Source organism: Brienomyrus brachyistius, unplaced genomic scaffold (assembly GCF_023856365.1).
Source record: "Brienomyrus brachyistius isolate T26 unplaced genomic scaffold, BBRACH_0.4 scaffold36, whole genome shotgun sequence".
In the NCBI taxonomy this organism is placed as follows: domain Eukaryota; kingdom Metazoa; phylum Chordata; class Actinopteri; order Osteoglossiformes; family Mormyridae; genus Brienomyrus; species Brienomyrus brachyistius.
The window spans coordinates 1065841-1086816 of NW_026042311.1; the positions used below are offsets into that span (position 1 = coordinate 1065841).

The 20976-nt window shown below is 48.0% G+C and overlaps 2 protein-coding genes across 2 annotated transcripts in view; one reads left to right on the forward strand and one right to left on the reverse strand.

The window, feature by feature from the left end:
• Positions 1–20976, reverse strand: part of LOC125721930 (protein NLRC5-like) — a gene marked incomplete at its 3' end in the record, with an annotated part of 510329 nt that overhangs the window by 107160 nt on the left and 382193 nt on the right. The gene's annotated exons all lie outside the window — the stretch shown is intronic.
• On the forward strand, positions 13172–19946 carry LOC125721951 (stonustoxin subunit beta-like). Its single transcript, XM_048998189.1, has 4 exons — positions 13172–13364; positions 17148–17321; positions 17436–17482; positions 19096–19946. The coding sequence occupies exons 1-4, from the start codon at positions 13258–13260 to the stop codon at positions 19617–19619; spliced, it is 852 nt and encodes a 283-aa protein (XP_048854146.1). The 5' UTR covers positions 13172–13257; the 3' UTR covers positions 19620–19946.

The window sequence follows — 20976 nt, forward strand, 5'->3', positions numbered from 1 at the left end:
GGGTCCGGCACCATGAGTCGGTGCCACATCATGGAGGCAGCCAAACTGTTAATCACCAGCACTCTCCCTCGATATGAGAGCTGGGGCGAAATCCACCTCCAACGCTGAAGTCGTCCAGTAATCCAGTCAACCAATCCGCTCCAATTCTTTTCCATGAAGCGCTCAGTTCCCGGGTAGAGACCCAGTATTCTGATGCCATCCTTGCCCCATACACACTGCTGTGGCAGCTGAGGAGGGCCCCGCCCAGACCACTGGCCCAGCAGGTACGTGGCGCTTTTGCTTCAGTTGACGCGAGCGGAAGAGGCACGCTGGAAATCGCCAAGAAGTGCTGTAAGCACCTCCATGTCCGTGTTGGACCTGATAAAAACAGTGACGTCATCTGCATAAGCAGTAAGTGTAACAGTCACTCCTCCCCCAAGGCTGATGCCAGGTACCGGTGCTCCCTGGAGACGCCTTCGAAAAGCCTGAAGCAGCGGCTCCACCGCCAGAGAGTACAGCAGCCCAGACAACCCACAGCCCTGCCGTATCCCCCTGGTGACAGGAAAAGGCCTGGTGAGAGAGCCATTAATGTTCAGGAGGCTCCACACATTGGTGTACAAGAGTCTAATGTAAGAAACAATCTTTGGACCAAAACCAAAAGCTTGAAGGGTCTTAAACAGAAAGGTGTGGTCCACTCTGTCAAATGCCTATTCCTGATCTAAAGAGACCAGACTTACGTCCAAACCTCGTTCTGACACAAAGGACAAAAGATCTCTAGCTAAAAAAAGGTTATCAAAAATTTAACGCCCTGATACACAATAAGACTGATCCCAGTGAATGATCGTCGAAACACATGTTTTCAGCCGGTTAGTCAGAGCTTTGGACAAGATCTTATAATCCACACCGAGAAGCGAGACCGGTCGCCAGTCCTTCAGAAGTCCCAGATCCCCCTTCTTGGGCAGCAGCGTTAGAACAGCCCTCCGGCAGCTGGACGGAAGAAGGCCCATATCAACACTTTCTTGAAAAACACAGAACAAGTCTTCACCAATCAGGGGCCAGAAACATTTATAAAATTCCGCGGTCAGTCCGTCCAGGCCTGGTGCTTTCCCGACTGACTGCTCGTGGACAGCAGCAGTAAGTTCTGTCAGAGTCAAAGGCTCTTCCAGCTCATGTCTGTCTGCGACTGAAAGACCCAAAGAAACTGATCAGCCACTGTCTGATCACAGGCCTCAGCACAGAACAGGTTCTCATGAAAGGCTATTGAGTGTTAAAATCTCGTGCTTGTCAAACGTACTACGCCCATCGGGGAGGATCAAGTGGTGAAAGGTCTTTCTCTCTACCCTGTGCTTCTCCAATCCAAAGAAATATGCGGTGGGGGGGGCGTCCATATCAGTCTCCTTCGTATAGCGGCCCGGACCAACGCTCCAGCCCCTCTCTCCACCAGAAGGTCTTTCAACAGGAGTCGGTTCCTCTGCAGGGCCTCAGCATCTCCCACCCTGCCAGGCTCTGCTCCTGTGCACAGCCGCAAGATCTCATCCTCCAGTCTTTTAAACCGGTTCTGTAGTTCAGTCTGGAAATATGCAGCATCGTTCTAGCAGAAGAGCTTAATTTGCACTTTTTTCCGACATCCCACCATTGACTGAGGGATTTGAATTGTGATTTTTTTTCTCCTTCCACACCTCCCAGAAGGAGAAAGATCGTACAAAGTTGTGGTCCTGAACTAATTTATTACTAAAACTCCAGTAACAATGTTGCGAGGAGAAATCAGTGCAAGAGAAAGTGACAGAAGCAAAATGATGATCGGAAAGAGGGAAGGGAGCGATGCCACAGCTGAAAAACCTGCCCTTATTCCGATAGTTTACATAAAACCTGTCCAGCCGAGCAGCAGACACCATGTTAGAGTTCACCTTCACCCAGGTATACTGTCTGCACTTTGGGAAATGGTCTCTCCACACATCAATCAGACCATGGTAGTCAATAACAGATCGCAGAACAGAAGCTGAACCAGGGTGAGGCTCCTCGCAATTCCTGTCGAGCACGTGCTCCAGAGTAGAATTAAAATCACCAGCCAGAACAACAACGCTCTCCTGTGACAGTGTCTCTAAGAACGTGTGTAAATCTGTAAAAAAGGCCACTCATTCTGAGCCTACATTTGGTTCATACACAACAGGTCATGCAGGTAAAACTGAACACGCAGGAGCCTCCCAGGTACAACATCTGTAACCACCGGTCGCAGGACTGGGACCCTCTGTGAGAACAGCAGAGCGACCCCAGCACTGACAGAAGAGCCATGACTAAAAACAACCTGGCCGCCCCAGTCAGCCCGCCACTGAGCCTGGTTCCCCTCATCACTGTGAGTCTCTTGTAAAAACACAACATCTACCTTTTTTACAGCAATATAATCAAACAACGCAGCTCTTTTAGTAGCATTGCGACACCCATCAATATTTAGCGAGTCAAAAATCAACGAAGCCATAAAACTGGTAAAAAGAGCTGATAAAGGACAAAAAAACATAGAAGATAAACCCACTGTACTGCTAGCGGTGGCGTAACACACTCCTAACAGTGCTCATCAGCTTCTTTAATCTGTACCGCTTCTGTTTATCAAGCTCGTCCAAAGTACATTTCCTCATCGCCATCGTGCATGAAGCTAACAGTTTCCAATCAGGGACATAGCACTCTATCTTAGGTTTTCTCTGGCCTTTAGTGCTGTCCAGAAAGAAACAGATCTGCTGAAAAGAGTAAACCTTGGTCCTACCTATAGGGGTGCTGAAGTCCATGGAGGCCTGTGAGTCCAAGTCATCAGCCAAACGCTCCACGTCCTCATAATCTTTATCAGAATCCAGTAAGTGCAGGTCCAGCTCAGGCTCGGGATGTTCCGCTGCGGTGTGTCTGCAGGTGGGTCAGTGCCGGGCTCCTCTGTCAGCCCGCTGTCTCAGCGGGAGCGGGGGGGAATCAGTGACTACGGGTGGGGGGGTCTCGTCCTCCCGGTCCCCACGGTTTGAGTCCAAGTCCGTTACTACAGTATCGGCGCCCCCGCGGTGCTCGGTGTCCCGCACCAGCGCCGGGGCCTCGCGCCCCTCCTCGCGCCCCTCCTCGCGCTCCCCCGGGGGGGATCCCCTCGCGGGCAGGCCTACCACACATGCCCAAAACCACCCCACGCAAAACACTTCACACTCTCAGAGCTGTTAAAATTATATAAACTTTCCCCTCCACTGTGATCTTAACAGACACGTCCAGGACCACCTGCAGCGCGTTAAGAATCGTAAATGTTTGCCGCCTAAAAGACAAGAATCATCCTAATCGGGCTCACCAGCTTCCCATAGCGCCCAGAATGTTGGACAGTAGTTCATTTCTAATAAATGGGGGAACATTAGATAAAACACCTTTTTTTGACAGGCTTAATAAAGGCAATATCTGTACGAATTCATCTTTAATGTTGAGACCACTTTCTATGAGGTCATCAACCATGGAAACGTCTTTTAAAAAGATCACAATAGCTTTGTTCATTCGGGAAGCTGAAACAACATTAGCGGCTCCAACTACTTCACCGACCGCGAGCAGACAGTCCTCCACCGAGACGGCGGGGTCAGGGACACACTTAAAGCTGTACCTGAGACTCAGACACGAAAAACTGAGTTGGGAAGCTCAAAATTCCCACCAGAAAGCTGCACTTGAATGGCTGACATTCTGGCTGCTGACTCAGAGATAGAAGTTGGTGATGTGACAATACTGAACTTACAAGAATGGCGAACGCATGGTTATTGCAAGGGACAATGCTTGTGAAATTCTGTGCAATGTTTCTTTTTAACTGCTTCAGAATCTTAGACTAGAAGGCTGAACTGAAAGCAAATCATAAATCCTTCTGTTATCTTGCTTTGTATGTAGCCTAAGTGCGTTTCCCCAGCAAAGACGATAATCGCCGGTTAGTCACTGTCAGATATCGACACCGGGATACTTGTCTGATTAAGCTCATTACCGATAATATCGTCATATCACCCCAACGTAATTGGTGATTTGACATGTTCCCAGGTATAACAATACAGGGAGAAAAGGGATTTTACTCATGGGATCAGGAATCCAAGTGCCAGTTGCTGCTGCATTAGCTGCTGGGAATGTTCACATCTCCTCCTTTCAGTGATACTGTGTAGTGTAGGGACACCTGGCAGAAAGATGGCTAAGGACTGCACTGGAAGCACTGGTCTGACTGTTATGGGAGGTTCACGTCCATCTTGCTGTTGATGTGTTTCTATATATTCCTGTATATTCTGTGATTTTTGGCTGTAGCTTCTACTTAATGTTTTTACCTCTAGTTTTGAGCAAAGGTGCACTGACTCACAATTAGTGATCATATGACTGCAGCAGATTGGCAGGACGCACAGAACAGTCTGCAGACTATAATTCATTTTTAAGTGTAAGCTGTGCTGCTAATTATACTGAAAACTTATTGCTTATTGTAATGCTTTGTATTTTACTAATGTGTAGGATGTGTCTTAAAGTGTTTTCTGTGTCTTAAAGTGTTTTCTGTTTCAGGCTGAACAGCTGTGATCTCATAGATAAACACTGTGAAGTGCTGTCTTCAGCTCTCAGATCAAACTCTTCCCCCCTGAGAGAGCTGGACCTGAGTAACAATGACCTGCAGGACTCAGGAGTGAAGCTGCTCTCTGCTGGACTGGGGGACTTACACTGCAACCTGGAGATACTGAGGTCAGTCTGACTGGGTATTTCAAACTGTAAACTGGAGATACTGAGGTCAGTCTGACTGGGTATTCCACACTGTAAACTGGAGTTACTGAGGTCAGTCTTACTGGGTATTCCACACTGTAAACTGTGGGTAGTGAGGTGAGTATTACTGGGTATTTCACACTGTACGCTGGAGATAATAAGGCGGAACATAGCTAGTGATTTCAAAATAAAACAGGAGTATCTAAGTCTACAGGTTGACTTAAAAAATAACATTAGACTCGCTGCAGTAAGTGGAATGTCGAAAGGAAGATTGCATTGGAGGTTAAGAATGACATTAAAAGTTTCTTCCAATATTTTAACTCCAAAAGAGCTCTAAAAGCTGAAATCACTCATCTGCAGGATAGTAAGGGCCTTATAATTGAAAATTAAAATTTATATAGTAAATGAATTTAATGATTATTTTACACGGGTGTTCACAGTAGAGGACATGCTTAACTTACCACCATTTAGTACAAATACAGTGTCGTATATTAACAATATACAGTCCCTCCACAATTATTGCCCCCCTTGTAAAGATTTGTAAAAAGGGTTAGAAAAAAATCCACATTTTGGTGAAGCAGCTTCATCTCACACTGAAAAAAAATAGAAAAATCCAACCTTTCATTGAAATAAATTTATTCAAAGAAAAACAAATCCTTCACCAAGAAATAATTATTTTCAACAAAAACACACGATTATTGGCAGCCCTGCTTTTAATACTCTGTACAGCCTCCCTTTGCCAGTATAACAGCACTGAGTCTCCTATAACATTTTATAAGGTTGGAGAATACAGAGCAGGGCATCTGAGACCATTCCTCTTTACGGAATCTCTCCAGATCACCCAGGGTCCTCGGCCCTCTCTTGTGCACTCTCCTCTTCAGCTCAGCCCACAGGTTTTCAGTGGGGTTCAGGTCAGGGGACTGAGATGGCCATGGCAGAAGCTTGATTCTGCGGTCAGCTGACCATTTTAATGTTTATTTGGACATGTGCTTAGGATCACCGTCCTGCTGGAAGATCCATTGAAGCCCCAGTTTTTGTTTCCTGGCAGCAGCAGCCAAATTTTGATATAAAATGTCCTGGTATTTCATGGACCCCATAGTGCCATGTACCCTAACGAGGTTTCCAGGGTTTTTGGAGGAAAATCAGCTCCACAACATCACAGAACCTCCACCATATCTTACAGTTGGGATAAGGTTCATTTCATTATAACCATCCTTCTTTTTACGCTAAACCCACTTTGAATGTTTATTGCCAAAAAGCATTTTTGTTTCATCAGTCAAAGTTGTATAATGTTTTGAAAACTCCTGGCACTAACATTTTAAGTAACTGACAGAAAAAGCTTCTTTCTGTCATACCTTTCAAAACGTCCATACCTCAATCCCCTTATAAGTATGTCTGCTAGGTGGAGTCGAAGGTGCAGTATAATCCTGTTATAATGGACTCGGTTATAACGGAATATCGTCTATAACAGATGAGGACTGCCGGTTGTGCACCTTTAATTACATGCAGAAAAAGCATCGGATATAGCGGACTCGCATATAATGGAGTGTGTGTGAGAGTGTCTGTGACAGGGTATGTGTGTGTGTGAGAGAGTCTGTGGCAGGATACGTGTGTGTGAGAGTGTCTGTGGCAGGGTACGCGTGTGTGAGAGTCTCTGTGACAGGGTACGTGTGTGTGAGAGTGTCTGCGGCAGGATACGTGTGTGTGAGAGTGTCTGTGACAGGATACGTGTGTGTGAGAGTGTCTGTGACAGGGTACGTGTGTGAGAGTGTCTGTGACAGGGTACATGTGTGTGAGAGTGTCTGTGGCAGGATACGTGTGTGTGAGAGTGTCTGTGGCAGGGTACGTGTGTGTGAGCGTGTCTGTGACAGGGTACGTGTGTGAGAGTGTCTGTGACAGGGTACGTGTGTGAGAGTGTCTGTGACAGGGTACGCATGTGTGAGAGTGTCTGTGGCAGGGTACGTGTGTGAGTGTCTGCGACAGGGTACGTGTGTGTGAGAGTGTCTGTGGCAGGATACGTGTGTGTGAGAGTGTCTGTGGCAGGGTACGCGTGTGTGCGAGTGTCTGCGGCAGGGTACGCGTGTGTGAGAGTGTCTGTGACAGGGTACGTGTGTGTGAGAGTGTCTGCGGCAGGATACGTGTGTGTGAGAGTGTCTGTGACAGGATACGTGTGTGTGAGAGTGTCTGTGACAGGGTACGTGTGTGAGAGTGTCTGTGACAGGGTACGCATGTGTGCGAGTGTCTGCGGCAGGGTACGCGTGTGTGAGAGTGTCTGTGACAGGGTACGTGTGTGTGAGAGTGTCTGCGGCAGGATACGTGTGTGTGAGAGTGTCTGTGACAGGATACGTGTGTGTGAGAGTGTCTGTGACAGGGTACGTGTGTGAGAGTGTCTGTGACAGGGTACGTGTGTGTGAGAGTGTCTGTGGCAGGATACGTGTGTGTGAGAGTGTCTGTGGCAGGGTACGTGTGTGTGAGCGTGTCTGTGACAGGGTACGTGTGTGAGAGTGTCTGTGACAGGGTACGTGTGTGAGAGTGTCTGTGACAGGGTACGCATGTGTGAGAGTGTCTGCGGCAGGGTATGTGTGTGAGAGTGTCTGCGACAGGGTACGTGTGTGTGAGAGTGTCTGTGACAGGGTACGCGTGTGTGAGAGTGTCTGCGACAGGGTACGTGTCTGAGAGTGTCTGCGACAGGGTACGTGTGTGTGAGAGTGTCTGTGACAGGGTACGTGTGTGTGAGCGTGTCTGTGACAGGGTACGTGTGTGAGAGTGTCTGTGACAGGGTACGTGTGTGAGAGTGTCTGTGACAGGGTACGCATGTGTGAGAGTGTCTGCGGCAGGGTACGTGTGTGAGAGTGTCTGCGACAGGGTACGTGTGTGTGAGAGTGTCTGTGACAGGGTACGTGTGTGTGAGAGTGTCTGCGACAGGGTACGTGTGTGAGAGTGTCTGCGACAGGGTACGTGTGTGTGAGAGTGTCTGTGACAGGGTACGTGTTTGTGAGAGTGTCTGTGACAGGGTACGCGTGCGTGAGAGTGTCTGTGACAGGGTACGTGTGTGAGAGTGTCTGTGACAGGGTACGTGTGTGTGAGAGTGTCTGTGACAGGGTACGCGTGCGTGAGAGTGTCTGTGACAGGGTACGTGTGTGAGAGTGTCTGTGAGAGGGTACGCGTGCGTGAGAGTGTCTGTGACAGGGTACGTGTGTGAGAGTGTCTGTGAGAGGGTACGCGTGCGTGAGAGTGTCTGTGACAGGGTACGTGTGTGAAAGTGTCTGTGACAGGGTACGCGTGCGTGAGAGTGTCTGTGACAGGGTACGTGTGTGAGAGTGTCTGTGACAGGGTACGTGTTTGTGAGAGTGTCTGTGACAGGGTACGTGTCTGTGAGAGTGTCTGCGACAGGGTACGTGTGTGTGAGAGTGTCTGTGACAGGGTACGTGTGTGAGAGTGTCTGTGACAAGGTACGCGTGTGTGAGAGTGTCTGCGACAGGGTACGCGTGTGTGTGAGTGTCTGTGACAGGGTATGCGTGTGTGAGAGTGTCTGTGACGGTACGTGTGTGTGAGAGTGTCTGCGACAGGGTACGTGTGTGTGAGAGTGTCTGCGACAGGGTACGTGTGTGTGAGAGTGTCTGCGACAGGGTACGCGTGTGTGAGAGTGTCTGCGACAGGGTACGCGTGTGTGAGAGTGTCTGTGACAGGGTACGTGTGTGTGAGAGTGTCTGAGGCAGGATACGTGTGTGTGAGAGTGTCTGTGACAGGGTACACTTGTGTGAGAGTATCTGCGGCAGTGTACGTGTGTGTGAGCGTGTCTGTGACAGGGTACGTGTGTGTGAGCGTGTCTGTGATAGGATACGTGTGTGTGAGAGTGTCTGAGGCAGGATACGTGTGTGTGAGAGTGTCTGTGACAGGGTACGTGTGTGAGAGTGTCTGTGACAGGGTACGCATGTGTGAGAGTGTCTGTGGCAGGGTACGTGTGTGAGAGTGTCTGCGACAGGGTACGTGTGTGTGAGAGTGTCTGTGACAGGGTACGCGTGTGTGAGAGTGTCTGCGACAGGGTACGTGTGTGAGAGTGTCTGCGACAGGGTACGTGTGTGTGAGAGTGTCTGTGACAGGGTACGTGTGTGTGAGCGTGTCTGTGACAGGGTACGTGTGTGAGAGTGTCTGCGGCAGGGTACGTGTGTGAGAGTGTCTGCGACAGGGTACGTGTGTGTGAGAGTGTCTGCGACAGGGTACGTGTGTGTGAGAGTGTCTGCGACAGGGTACGTGTGTGAGAGTGTCTGCGACAGGGTACGTGTGTGTGAGAGTGTCTGTGACAGGGTACGTGTGTGTGAAAGTGTCTGTGACAGGGTACGCGTGCGTGAGAGTGTCTGTGACAGGGTACGTGTGTGAGAGTGTCTGTGACAGGGTACGTGCGTGTGAGAGTGTCTGTGACAGGGTACGCGTGCGTGAGAGTGTCTGTGACAGGGTACGTGTGTGAGAGTGTCTGTGACAGGGTACGCGTGCGTGAGAGTGTCTGTGACAGGGTACGTGTGTGAGAGTGTCTGTGACAGGGTACGTGTCTGTGAGAGTGTCTGTGACAGGGTACGTGTCTGTGAGAGTGTCTGCGACAGGGTACGTGTGTGTGAGAGTGTCTGTGACAGGGTACGTGTGTGAGAGTGTCTGTGACAGGGTACGCGTGTGTGAGAGTGTCTGCGACAGGGTACCCGTGTGTGTGAGTGTCTGTGACAGGGTATGCGTGTGTGAGAGTGTCTGTGACGGTACGTGTGTGAGAGTGTCTGCGACAGGGTACGTGTGTGTGAGAGTGTCTGCGACAGGGTACGTGTGTGTGAGAGTGTCTGCGACAGGGTACGTGTGTGTGAGAGTGTCTGCGACAGGGTACGTGTGTGTGAGAGTGTCTGCGACAGGGTACGCGTGTGTGAGAGTGTCTGTGACAGGGTACGTGTGTGTGAGAGTGTCTGAGGCAGGATACGTGTGTGTGAGAGTGTCTGTGACAGGGTACACTTGTGTGAGAGTATCTGCGGCATTGTACGTGTGTGTGAGCGTGTCTGTGACAGGGTACGTGTGTGTGAGCGTGTCTGTGATAGGATACGTGTGTGTGAGAGTGTCTGTGACAGGGTACGCGTGTGTGAGAGTGTCTGCGGCAGGGTACGCGTGTGTGAGAGTGTCTGGGGCAGGGTACGCGTGTGTGAGAGTGTCTGCCGCAGGGTACGCGTGTGTGAGAGTGTCTGCCGCAGGGTACGCGTGTGTGAGAGTGTCTGCCGCAGGGTACGTTTGTGTGAGAGTGTCTACGACAGGGTACGCGTATGTGAGAGTGTCTGCGGCAGGGTACGCGTGTGTGAGTGTCTGCCGCAGGGTACGCCTGTGTGAGAGTGTCTGCCGCAGGGTACGTGTGTGTGAGAGTGTCTGTGACAGGGTACGTGTCTGTGAGAGTGTCTGTGGCAGGGTACGTGTCTGTGAGAGTGTCTGTGGCAGGTTTCGCGTGTGTGAGAGTGTCTGTGGCAGGGTACGCGTGTGTGAGAGTGTCTGTGACAGGGTACGCATGTGTGAGAGTGTCTGCGGCAGTGTACGTGTGTGTGAGCGTGTCTGTGACAGGGTACGTGTGTGTGAGAGTTTCTGAGGCAGGGTACGCGTGTGTGAGAGTGTCTGTGACGGTACGCGTGTGTGAGAGTGTCTGTGACAGGGTACGCGTGTGTGAGAGTGTCTGTGGCAGGGTACGCGTGTGTGAGAGTGTCTGCCGCAGGGTACGCGTGTGTGAGAGTGTCTGCCGCAGGGTACGTGTGTGTGAGAGTGTCTGTGACAGGGTACGCGTGTGTGAGAGTGTCTGCGGCAGGGTACGCGTGTGTGAGAGTTTCTGAGGCAGGGTACGCGTGTGTGAGAGTGTCTGACAGGGTACGCGTGTGTGAGAGTGTCTGCGGCAGGGTACGCGTGTGTGAGAGTTTCTGAGGCAGGGTACGCGTGTGTGAGAGTGTCTGCGGCAGGGTACGTGTGTGTGAGAGTGTCTGCGGCAGGGTATGTGTGTGTGAGAGTGTCTGTGACACCCCACCCCCAGTGCATTAGGTGACCTGCCCCACCCAGAGGCACAGGGGAAAAGAACCACTCCCCCAAAATAGGGGCTAGTGGAAGTGGCAGGACTGGGGGGGCGAGTGAAGTCAGTATTTAATGTGAGGAGTTGTAGAGGGGAGAGGCAAAGAAAAGGAGATAAATACAAAGAAGGAAAAAAAAACAAAGACATAATTGTATTTATATATGATTTTTGTGGATGATAGGAGTCGTAATTGTCAAAAAAAAATTAGTGAATAAAAAATTATCACACATATACACTGCTCAAAAAAATTAAAGGAACACTGAAAACACATCAGATATCAATGGGGAAAATATATATGTATACTGAAGTAGACTGGGTAATGTGTTAGGAATGAAAGGATGCCACATCATTTAATGGAAATGAAATTTCCATGAAAACCTACAGAGGGCTGAATTCAGAGACACCCCGAAAATCAAAGTGAAAAATGATGCAGCAGGCTAGTCCATTTTGCTGAAATTTCATTACAGTAACAGTATCATACTCAGTAGTTTGTATGGCCCCCACATGGTTGTATGCATGCCTGACAATGTTGGGGCATGGTCCTAATGAGACCACGGATGGTGTCCTGGGGGATCTCCTCTCAGATCTGGACCAGGGTATCACTGAGCTTCTGGACAGTCTGAGGTGCACCCTGGTGGCATCGAATGGACGAAACATAATGTCCCACAGGTGTTCTATTGGATTTAGGTCAGGCGAGCGTGGGGGGCAGTCAATGGTATCAATTCCTTCATCCTCCAGGAACTGCCTACATGCTCTTGCCACATGAGGTCAGGCATTGTCGTGCACCAGGAGGAACCCAGGACTCACTGCACCAGTATAGGGTCTGACAGTGGGTTCAAGGTTTCATCCTGATACCTAATGGCAGTCAAGGTGCCGTTGTCTAGCCTGTAGAGGACTGTGCGTCCCTCCATGGATATGCCTCCCCAGACCATCACTGACCCACCACCAAACCGGTCATGCTGAACAATGCTGCAGGCAGCATAACGTTCTCCATGGCTTCTCCAGACCCTTTCACGTCTGTCACATGTGCTCAGGGTGAACTTGCTCTCATCTGTGAAAAGCACAGGGTGCCAGTGGCAGATCTGCAAATTCTGGTATTCTATGGCAAATGCCAATCGAGCTCCATGGTGCTGGGCAGTGAGCACAGGGTCCACTAGAGGACGTTGGGTCCTCAGGGCACCCTTATGATGTCTGTTTCTGATTGTTTGGTGAGAGACATTCACACCAGTGGCCTGATGGGGGTCATTTTGTAGGGCTCCAGCAGTGTTCATCCTGTTCCTCCTTGCACAAAGGAGCAGATACCGGTCCTGCTGATGGGTTAAGGACCTTCTACCGCCCTGTTCAGCTCTCCTTGAATAACTGCCTGTCTCCTGGAATCTCCTCCATGCCCTTGAGACTGTGCTGGGAGACACAGCAAACCTTCTGGCAATGGCACGTATTGATGTGCCATCCTGGAGGAGTTGGACTACCTGTGCAACCTCTGTAGGGTCCAGGTATCGCCTCATGCTACCAGTAGTGACACTGACCATCACCAAATGCAAAACTAGTGAAAAAACTGTCAGAAAAGATGAGGAGGGAAAAATGCCAGTGGCCCCCACCTGTTAAATCATTCCTGGTTTGGGGGTCGTCTCATTGTTGCCCCTCTAGTTCACCTGTTGATAATTTCATTAACACTAAAGCGGCTGAAACTGATTAACAACCCCCTCCGCTACTTAACTGACCTGATCAATATCCCAGAATTTTTATAGACTTGATGCTATACTCTGATTAAAAAGTGTTCCTTCAATTTTTTTGAGCAGTATATATTAATACATAGATATGAATGTCCGTACATACACAGACACACTTTCATACATATCTGTAATGATTGAAACATACAATACATGAATCAAACAGTAATAATAATAATTAATAAAAATAGCAGCAAAAAAGTAAGGGAGCGGTGGATGTTGAGGTAGCTTTTATCCACAAAATAGTTTGCTGCAAGCATACATCCATCCATCCATTTTCCAAACCGCTTATCCTACTGGGTCGCTGGGGGTCCGGAGCCTATCCCGGAAGCAATAGGCAAAAGGTAGGGAACAACCCAGGATGGGGGGCCAACCTATCGCAGGGCACATTCACATACCAGTCGGGCAATTTAGCAACTCCAATTAGCCTCAGCATGTTTTTGGACTGTGGGGGAAACCGAAGTACCTGGAGGAAACCCCACGACGACATGGGGAGAACATGCAAACTCCACACACATGTGACCCAGGCGGAGACTTGAACCCGGGTCCCAGAGGTGTGAGGCAATAGTGCTAACCACTGCACCACCATGCCGCCCCCAGCAAACATACAACCAGAATTCTAGAAAAGTACTTTATATTTGAATGAAATAACAAATAAAACACTTTCAAATCACGTGAGCCTATATTTTATTCACAACAGAACATAGATAATATTACAAATGTTCAAAGGCCGAAGACCTGTATTGGATGCCCGTGGTCTTCGGGCCCTCAGACGACTCTGCATCACTCATCGGCATGATTGTGTCAATGACATTACTAAATGGGCCCAGGAATACTTCCAGAAGGCACAGTCGGTAAACACAATCCGCCGTGCCATCTGCAGATGCCAGCTAAAGCTCTATCATGCAAAAAGGAAGCCATATCTGAACATGGTCCAGAAGCGCCGTCGTGTCCTGTGGGCCAAGACTCATTTGAAATGGACTGTTTCAAAGTGGGAAAATGTTCTGTGGTCAGAGTCCAAATGTGACATTCTTGTTGGTAATGAAGGGCGCCGTGTCCTCCGGGCTAAAGAGGAGGGAGACCTTCCAGCGTGTTATCAGCGTTCCGTTCAAAAGCCAGCATGTCTGATGGTATGAGGGTGCATAAGTGCATACGGTATGGGCAGCTTGCATGTTTTGGAAGGAACTATGAATGCTAAAGGTATATAAAGGTTTTAGAGCAACACATGCTCCCCTCCAAAGGACGTCTGTTTCAGGGAAGGCCTTGTGTATTTCAGCAGGACAATGCAAAACCACATACTGCAGCTATTACAACCACATGGCTTCGTCGGAGAAGAGCCCGGGTGCTGAATTGGCCTGTCTGCAGTCCAGACCTTTCACCTATAGAGAACATACAGTAATTACCTGTGACACCCATGGTGCACTGTGAGCAGGTATACAGTCCCACAGAGCATGCAGATAATTATCTGTGACACCCATTGTACATTGTGAGCAGGTATACAGGCCAACAGAGCATGCAGATAATTATCTGTGACACCCATGGTGCACTGTGAGCAGGTATACAGGCCCACAGAGCATGCAGATAATTATCTGTGACACCCATTGTACACTGTGAGCAGGTATACAGGCCAACAGAGCATGCAGATAATTATCTGTGACACCCATGGTGCACTGTGAGCAGGTATACAGGCCCACAGAGCATGCAGATAATTATCTGTGACACCCATTGTACACTGTGAGCAGGTATACAGGCCAACAGAGCATGCAGATAATTATCTGTGACACCCATGGTGCACTGTGAGCAGGTATACAGGCCCACAGAGCATGCAGATAATTATCTGTGACACCCATGGTGCACTGTGAGCAGGTATACAGGCCAACAGAGCATGCAGATAATTATCTGTGACACCCATGGTGCACTGTGAGCAGGTATACAGGCCAACAGAGCATGCAGATAATTATCTGTGACACCCATGGTGCACTGTGAGCAGGTATACAGGCCAACAGAGCATGCAGATAATTATCTGTGACACCCATGGTGCACTGTGAGCAGGTATACAGGCCAACAGAGCATGCAGATAATTATCTGTGACACCCATGGTGCACTGTGAGCAGGTATACAGGCCAACAGAGCATGCAGATAATTATCTGTGACACCCATGGTGCACTGTGAGCAGGTATACAGGCCAACAGAGCATGCAGATAATTATCTGTGACACCCATGGTGCACTGTGAGCAGGTATACAGGCCCACAGAGTATGCAGATAATTATCTGTGACACCCCTTGTACACTGTGAGCAGGTATCAGTACTGACTACTTTTTATATTGAGTCACATGTTTTATGTGAATTACTTTGTACTGAACTGAAGGCCAGTATTTGTCACTGTGAATATGTTGTTGCAGACGTCCATCCAGAAATCAGAGCTGGGGGAAAAGATAAGGTCCTTATTCCAATTAATTTTTGGTACAAATATCAATGTGTCTATCGCAGATGGAGGATTATATATTCTAGAGGTTTCTTTTTATTTTTAAGTTGCAGAATGTTGTCTCATCTGAGGAGGATTCAGTGTATTATGTGTGAGGTTCGTTTTGGTTTTGATGCTGGATTCAGTTAGTAAATATTAGAAAAATTGCTTATTCTCAACTCGTATTTATGGATTAAGTCTTCGAATGTCATGAAATGACTGTTACTGAAAAGGAGGTGGAGATGTGTAATCCCTTTCTGTTCCCGTGAGTGATAGTGAATAGTGATATTGTGAAGTAGGAAGTCCAGATTATTCCAGATTGGCGTGAATTTACAGGGTCTGAGAGTACAGTTAGTGATTTTAATGGCTTCCACTGGGCTGTCAGTGCTGTGGAAATGGCAGCACTGTGTTGTTAAAGCAGTTTTGTTTCTTTACTGACATTTTGAGTAAGTCTGCATGTCTGAGATTTTTACAGTACAGCTGCTCCTGCTGTAACCATGAGCTGCTGTTACTGCTGTAGTGTGACCATTTAGTTAATTCTTGCAGTTGATTTGCTAAGTAATAATTAAGAAAAATGAGCTTGTAATCCAACTTGAGATTTACTTTTCTGTAATGTGGAATGTTTGATTTTGAGTTTTTGTTTTTCCAGCAAAAATGTGACATTAATGAGTTTGAAAGAATTTTTCTGAATTTATTCTGGACGAGTAATTTTATTTTTATTGATTTAAGTGGGAGACTCATCTATTGTTTTGAATAAGGGGGTGTAGTTGAGGGTAACCAAGTCAGACAGCCTGTGGGAGATGTAGATACCCAAGTACCGGATATTTCCCGTGTAAAATGGACCATCCTGATCGGCTGAATCCCAGGCATCTTCAGACAGTGAGAATATTATGGGTTTTTTCCAGTTTATTGTGTAGTTTGATAGATTTGAAAAGGTATTAATAAAATTAAAATTTCATATTTTGAGGGTTTCATAAAAACAGCAAGATATCATCTGCATAGAGATTAATTTTGTGTTGACTTATTAGTATGAATTCCATTTATTTCACTGTTCTGTCGTATTGCTGCCACAACTGTTTCTATGAAGATGGCAAACAGTGAAGGAGAGAGTGGGCATGCAGGCCGTCTTCCCCGTCGGAGTGTGAATGCAGGTGATGTCATCCCATCTGTGACACTGTAGCTTTGGCTGAGGTGTACAGTATTTTAACCCAATGGGGGAACGATTCTCCGAAGCCAAATCTATGCAATGTATTAAAGAGGAATGTCCAACTGACTGTCAGATGCAGTTTCTGCATCTAATGATGTAATCATGGTTTTAGTATGGACATGCTGAGCAGTATTGACTAAATTAAATAATCAATGGATGTTGTCCGAGGCATGTCTTGTCTTGATGAAATCTGTCTGATCAGGATGGATTATAGTAGGAATGACTGTCTGTAACTGAGTGGCGAGAGCTTTTGTAATGATTTTCAAGTTATTCATTAATGAGAGTGCCGGGTAACTGGAGGGTTGTGTTGGGTCTTTATCAGGTCTCAATAACACTGTAATGGCCGGTAACTGGAGGGCTGTGTTTGGTCTTTATCAGGTCTCAATAACACTGTAATGGCCGGTAACTGGAGGGCTGTGTTTGGTCTTTATCAGGTTTCAATAACACTGTAATGGCCTATAGATTTCTGCAGGGTAACCATCCGGTCTGGCGATTGGTTGTTAGGCATTTGGTTGAGGACCTTATGGAGTTCTTCTGATGTTAATGGTGCATCAAGCAGAGGTGGAGATTTCAGGTCCAGGGAGTACAAATCCAGACCAAGATTTTGTTTCAACAAACCAGTTGAGTCTCTGTGACTGTGACTCTTTATATTCAACTGGTTTGTTGAAACAAAATCTTGGTCTGGATTTGTACTCTCTGGACCTGAAATCTCCACCTCTGGCATCAAGGGCATCTGCTGTTTCATTGGTTAATATGGGTAAGTCTAGATTATTTTAAAATGATTCTATATCAACTGGATCTGGTTCTTGTTCTGAGAAGTATAGCTCCTTATAAAATGTTCAAAAGATGTTAATTTTGTGTGATTATTGAAATATTTATTAGAGGAGTCACTTTTGCTTAAAAGTAATGCTTGTAATGGTCAGGTGATCTTATTTATTGTGGATTTTTTTCCCATGTTTCTGCAGACTGTCAGGCTGTAGAGTCACAGAAGAAGGCTGTTCTTCCCTGGCTTCAGCTCTGAGGTCAAACCCCTCACACCTGAGAGAGCTGGACCTGAGCTACAATCACCCAGGAGACTCAGGAGTGAAGCTGCTTTCTGCTGTACTGGAGGATCCCAGCTGTAAACTGGAGAAGCTGCAGTGAGTACAGAGTGTGTGTCTGACACGCTACAGATACTTATGCATGTATGTGAAGAAGAGGCACCAATAAATAAATGGATACAGCAGTACTATGTCATTCTGCTTCTCCTATAGTGTGGATCACGGTGGAGAGTGCAGGACCAGACCAGGCTTACAGAAATGTAAGTGTCTTTGCATGTTTTTATTAATAATACCATGAATACTACTGTATGTTATGGTTGTATTCACACAATTGTTGTGATGAGTGGCTTTTTGAACTGTGTGTAGATGGATTTCCATGTTTGTGTTTAGGTGAGTTTCATGTCATTTTAGACAAACATCCAAACGCGAAACAAAAAATCAAAATCATCACCAAAACAGTATCAATTAATTTAATCGGTTTTTAAAATATTTTTTGCAAATGCTTTATAGCTGCTTGTATTATCTTCGTGTTTGTGTGGGAGTGTAGGATGGTTAAATATATTCTGAATTAGTTATACATCTTTAATTTCACAAAAAAAGAATCCTTTGCATTTGTTCTTTTTGCGGATGCCGTGAGTGTATGTGTTTTCTGTGAGAGATTCGTTAGTATTGTCCTAAGGAGGCACCTGTAGGCAGTGAGACCAGACTCTCTCCTCAAGTGCAAAATGTGAATTTGCATTTTTACAGGGTGGTTCTGTAACACTCCTTAAAATTCATGAGAGAATATTACTGATTGGTCACTGAATCCCTTAAACCAGGGGAGCCCAAATCCAGTCCTGGAGGGCCAGAGTCCTGCGCATTTTTGGGTTTCCCCTCATTTAACACACCTGATTCATCTCCTTGTGCTAATAACCACACAGCTCTTGAGCTGAATAATTTATGGTGGAACAGGGAAAGAACTAAGCTACACAAGGCTTCGGCCCCCCAGGACTGGATTTGGACACCCCTGCTTTAGGTAGAAGAAACAGGCAGCACAAGTCGATGTTAACTGGCCAATGAGGTAGTGCCCCTCTCATAAATATTAATCAGCCAGCCAATCATGTAGGGCTTCGCTCATGAATATTAAAAAGTTCTCCTGATCCACGGTGCTAAAAGAAATTAGCGCCCGGGACACACTGGATGTGCGGCGGAAAATATCAAATTTCATTTCGGCGCCCATGTTAACAGATTAGAGCGGCCGTGTGCGTGCGCGAGATGCGGGGCTCACGCCTCGCGGCAGCGGCGCAGCATCTACAGTCACGCGCGCGGTAAGTGGTTCTCTATGGAAGCGTATTGCATTCATCTGGGGGAAATTAATTCTGTTTTTCCGAATTAATGAGATAATAATCCCGTTTTTCAGAGCAATATTTTTCTGAATTAATGAAAACCTTCCTGTTTTTTATGATGCCGGAATCATTGTTTATATCACAATCCAGGTCCAAATGTTTATTAAATATCACTTTAAACGTGTAATAATATTACTTAAATATTCTGTTATTGATGGCCATTTTCGAGCCGGATGCGCCGGAATTAGCGGTTTGAAGGAAAGACACTGACTTTAGTATTGATCTCTGGTGCCGTTTTGTGGTAAATATGCTTGTGATGAATATGTCTGAATGTCGCTGCTTTGTCATTTTTAATTAAATTAATTAAGCTGTTAGTTTAGCTCGCGCCCCATTTTGGCGGCTCTTCCCGCCGCCGTCGCGCGCCCTCCTTATGTTTCATAAACTTCAGTTCCCGCTTCGTTAGGGGAAGCTGTGCTGTTTTTATATCGTACAGAAACATAAAGTACAGGTGGCCTGATGGGATTAATAATTCTTCCTCCTGCCTACAGACTCCTGCCAGCTGACGCTGGACCCCAACACAGCAAACAGACGCCTGTCTCTGTCAGGGGGGAACAGGAAGGTGACAAATGAGTGGTGGGCAGAGCAGCCATATCCTGATCATCCAGAGAGATTTGACAGCTGGGAACAAATTCTGTGCAGAGAGAGTCTGACTGGCCGCTGTTACTGGGAGGCTGAGTGGGATGGAGTTGCAGCCTGGATAGGAGTGACTTACAAAGGGATCAGGAGGAAAGGAGGGAGTGACTGTCTGCTTGGAGACAATGACAAGTCATGGAGTCTGTGCTGTAATACTGTCAGTTACTCTGTCCTGCACAATAATAAAGAGACTCTCATACCCATAGAGCCCTCAGGCTCCCACAGAGTAGGAGTGTATCTGGACTGGGGGGCTGGTGCTCTGTCCTTCTACAGAGTCTCCTCTGATGGACTGACCCCCCTGCACAGATTCACCTCCTCATTCACTGAGTCCCTCTATCCAGGGTTTTATGTTTATATAAACTCCTCAGTGTCACTGTGACGTGTTGCTGGTTCTCCTGCAAAAAGGTAAAATCTCTGCTTTTTAACCTTTATAATCCTTTTTACTCTGAAATGTACAGAACTATGCAAAAGTCTTAGGCAGACAAAGAAAATGATGTTTAGATTATCCTCCTGTTGGTGTAAAACTATGATATGATGCCTGTCAAAGTGTGTCAGCTTCGCCATTTCAGAACCTCTGCTAAAATCATCCCAGTATTTGCAGCGACCGTCCAGTGCAGCCATGTATTTTTTGACTTGGCCACTAGCAGACCTCATACAGCTAGTCAATCTCTCACTGACTTTTCAAACCAATACATTTAATTATTTAACTGAGCTGTTGGTAAAATTTAACAAAATCATGGAACTGTCATGCCCGGCTCGTCCGCTCCTCCTGTGTGCCACGCCCCCTGATTACCCACGTGTTTTCTCCCGATTGTACCCAGCTGTATCCAGTTCATTTGCTCAGTCCTGTCTATTTCAGTCCGTGTCTTACCTGAGTCCTTCGTCCGTCATTGATGTTACCTGATGTCTGTTGCCGTCCTGTATTCCCTGCCCCGGATTGCTCCTAATAAACCCCCGTTTTCCCGTATCCTGCTTGCCTGCCTGCTCCTTGCTCGCTCTGCCCGCTTCGCCCGACCGTATCCCGTGACAGAATGACGGACCACAACAAGGCTGAATACATCTCCGAGGAGGAGTACTTCCGCCTCGGAGAACAGGTGGTTTTCTGGAGATCCCAACCCGGTATCTCGGAAGATCTACCTGCGTGGAGCCTCGTCCTCCGGTGCGAGAAGACCCTCGGGGAGCTAGCCCTCGACCTAGAAGCCCGCTTGGCCGAGGAGCTGCGCGAGGGTCTCCTGCAGATAGCTCAGCTCCGGACCAAGCGCTCAGTCGCTCCCAGCGAGCGGGGACCAGTCCTTCCGCCGTCCGCATTGGCGGACGTAGCTCCACCTCCCGCCGCTACCAAGAGCCGGAGGAGGAGAAGGAAGGAACCGGCGATCGCCCCGACGATCGCCTTAAGGGCATGTGCCCTCATCCCGGCGGCCCATTCGGGATGTCTCCCCAATCGCCCGGATGGTCCCTAGCTCTGCTAGGCTGTCTCCCCAGGCAGCCTTTCCTGTCCGGAGAGCACCGGTCCCGGCTACGCCGTCGGAACGGCCGCCGCCGCCCGCGGACCCCACTCCCGTGCAGCCGCCGCCGCCCGCGGACCCCGCTCCCGTGCAGCCGCCATTGCCGGCGGACCCCGCTCCCGTGCAGCCGCCATTGCCGGCGGACCCCGCTCCCATGCAGCCGCCATTGCCGACGGACCCCGCTCCCGGGCAGGCGCCCCCACTGCAGCAACCTGCAGCTCCCGGGCAGGC

What these genes read in the sequence shown, in the direction of transcription:
- LOC125721951 (XM_048998189.1), top strand. Translation starts at nt 13,258, where the DNA reads ATGCCCGTGGTCTTCGGGCCCTCAGACGACTCTGCATCACTCATCGGC. An exon ending in TGTAAACTGGAGAAGCTGCA is followed by an intron (nt 17,322 to 17,435) that starts GTGAGTACAGAG and finishes CTTCTCCTATAG; the next exon opens with TGTGGATCACGGTGGAGAGT. An exon ending in CAGACCAGGCTTACAGAAAT is followed by an intron (nt 17,483 to 19,095) that starts GTAAGTGTCTTT and finishes TCCTGCCTACAG; the next exon opens with ACTCCTGCCAGCTGACGCTG.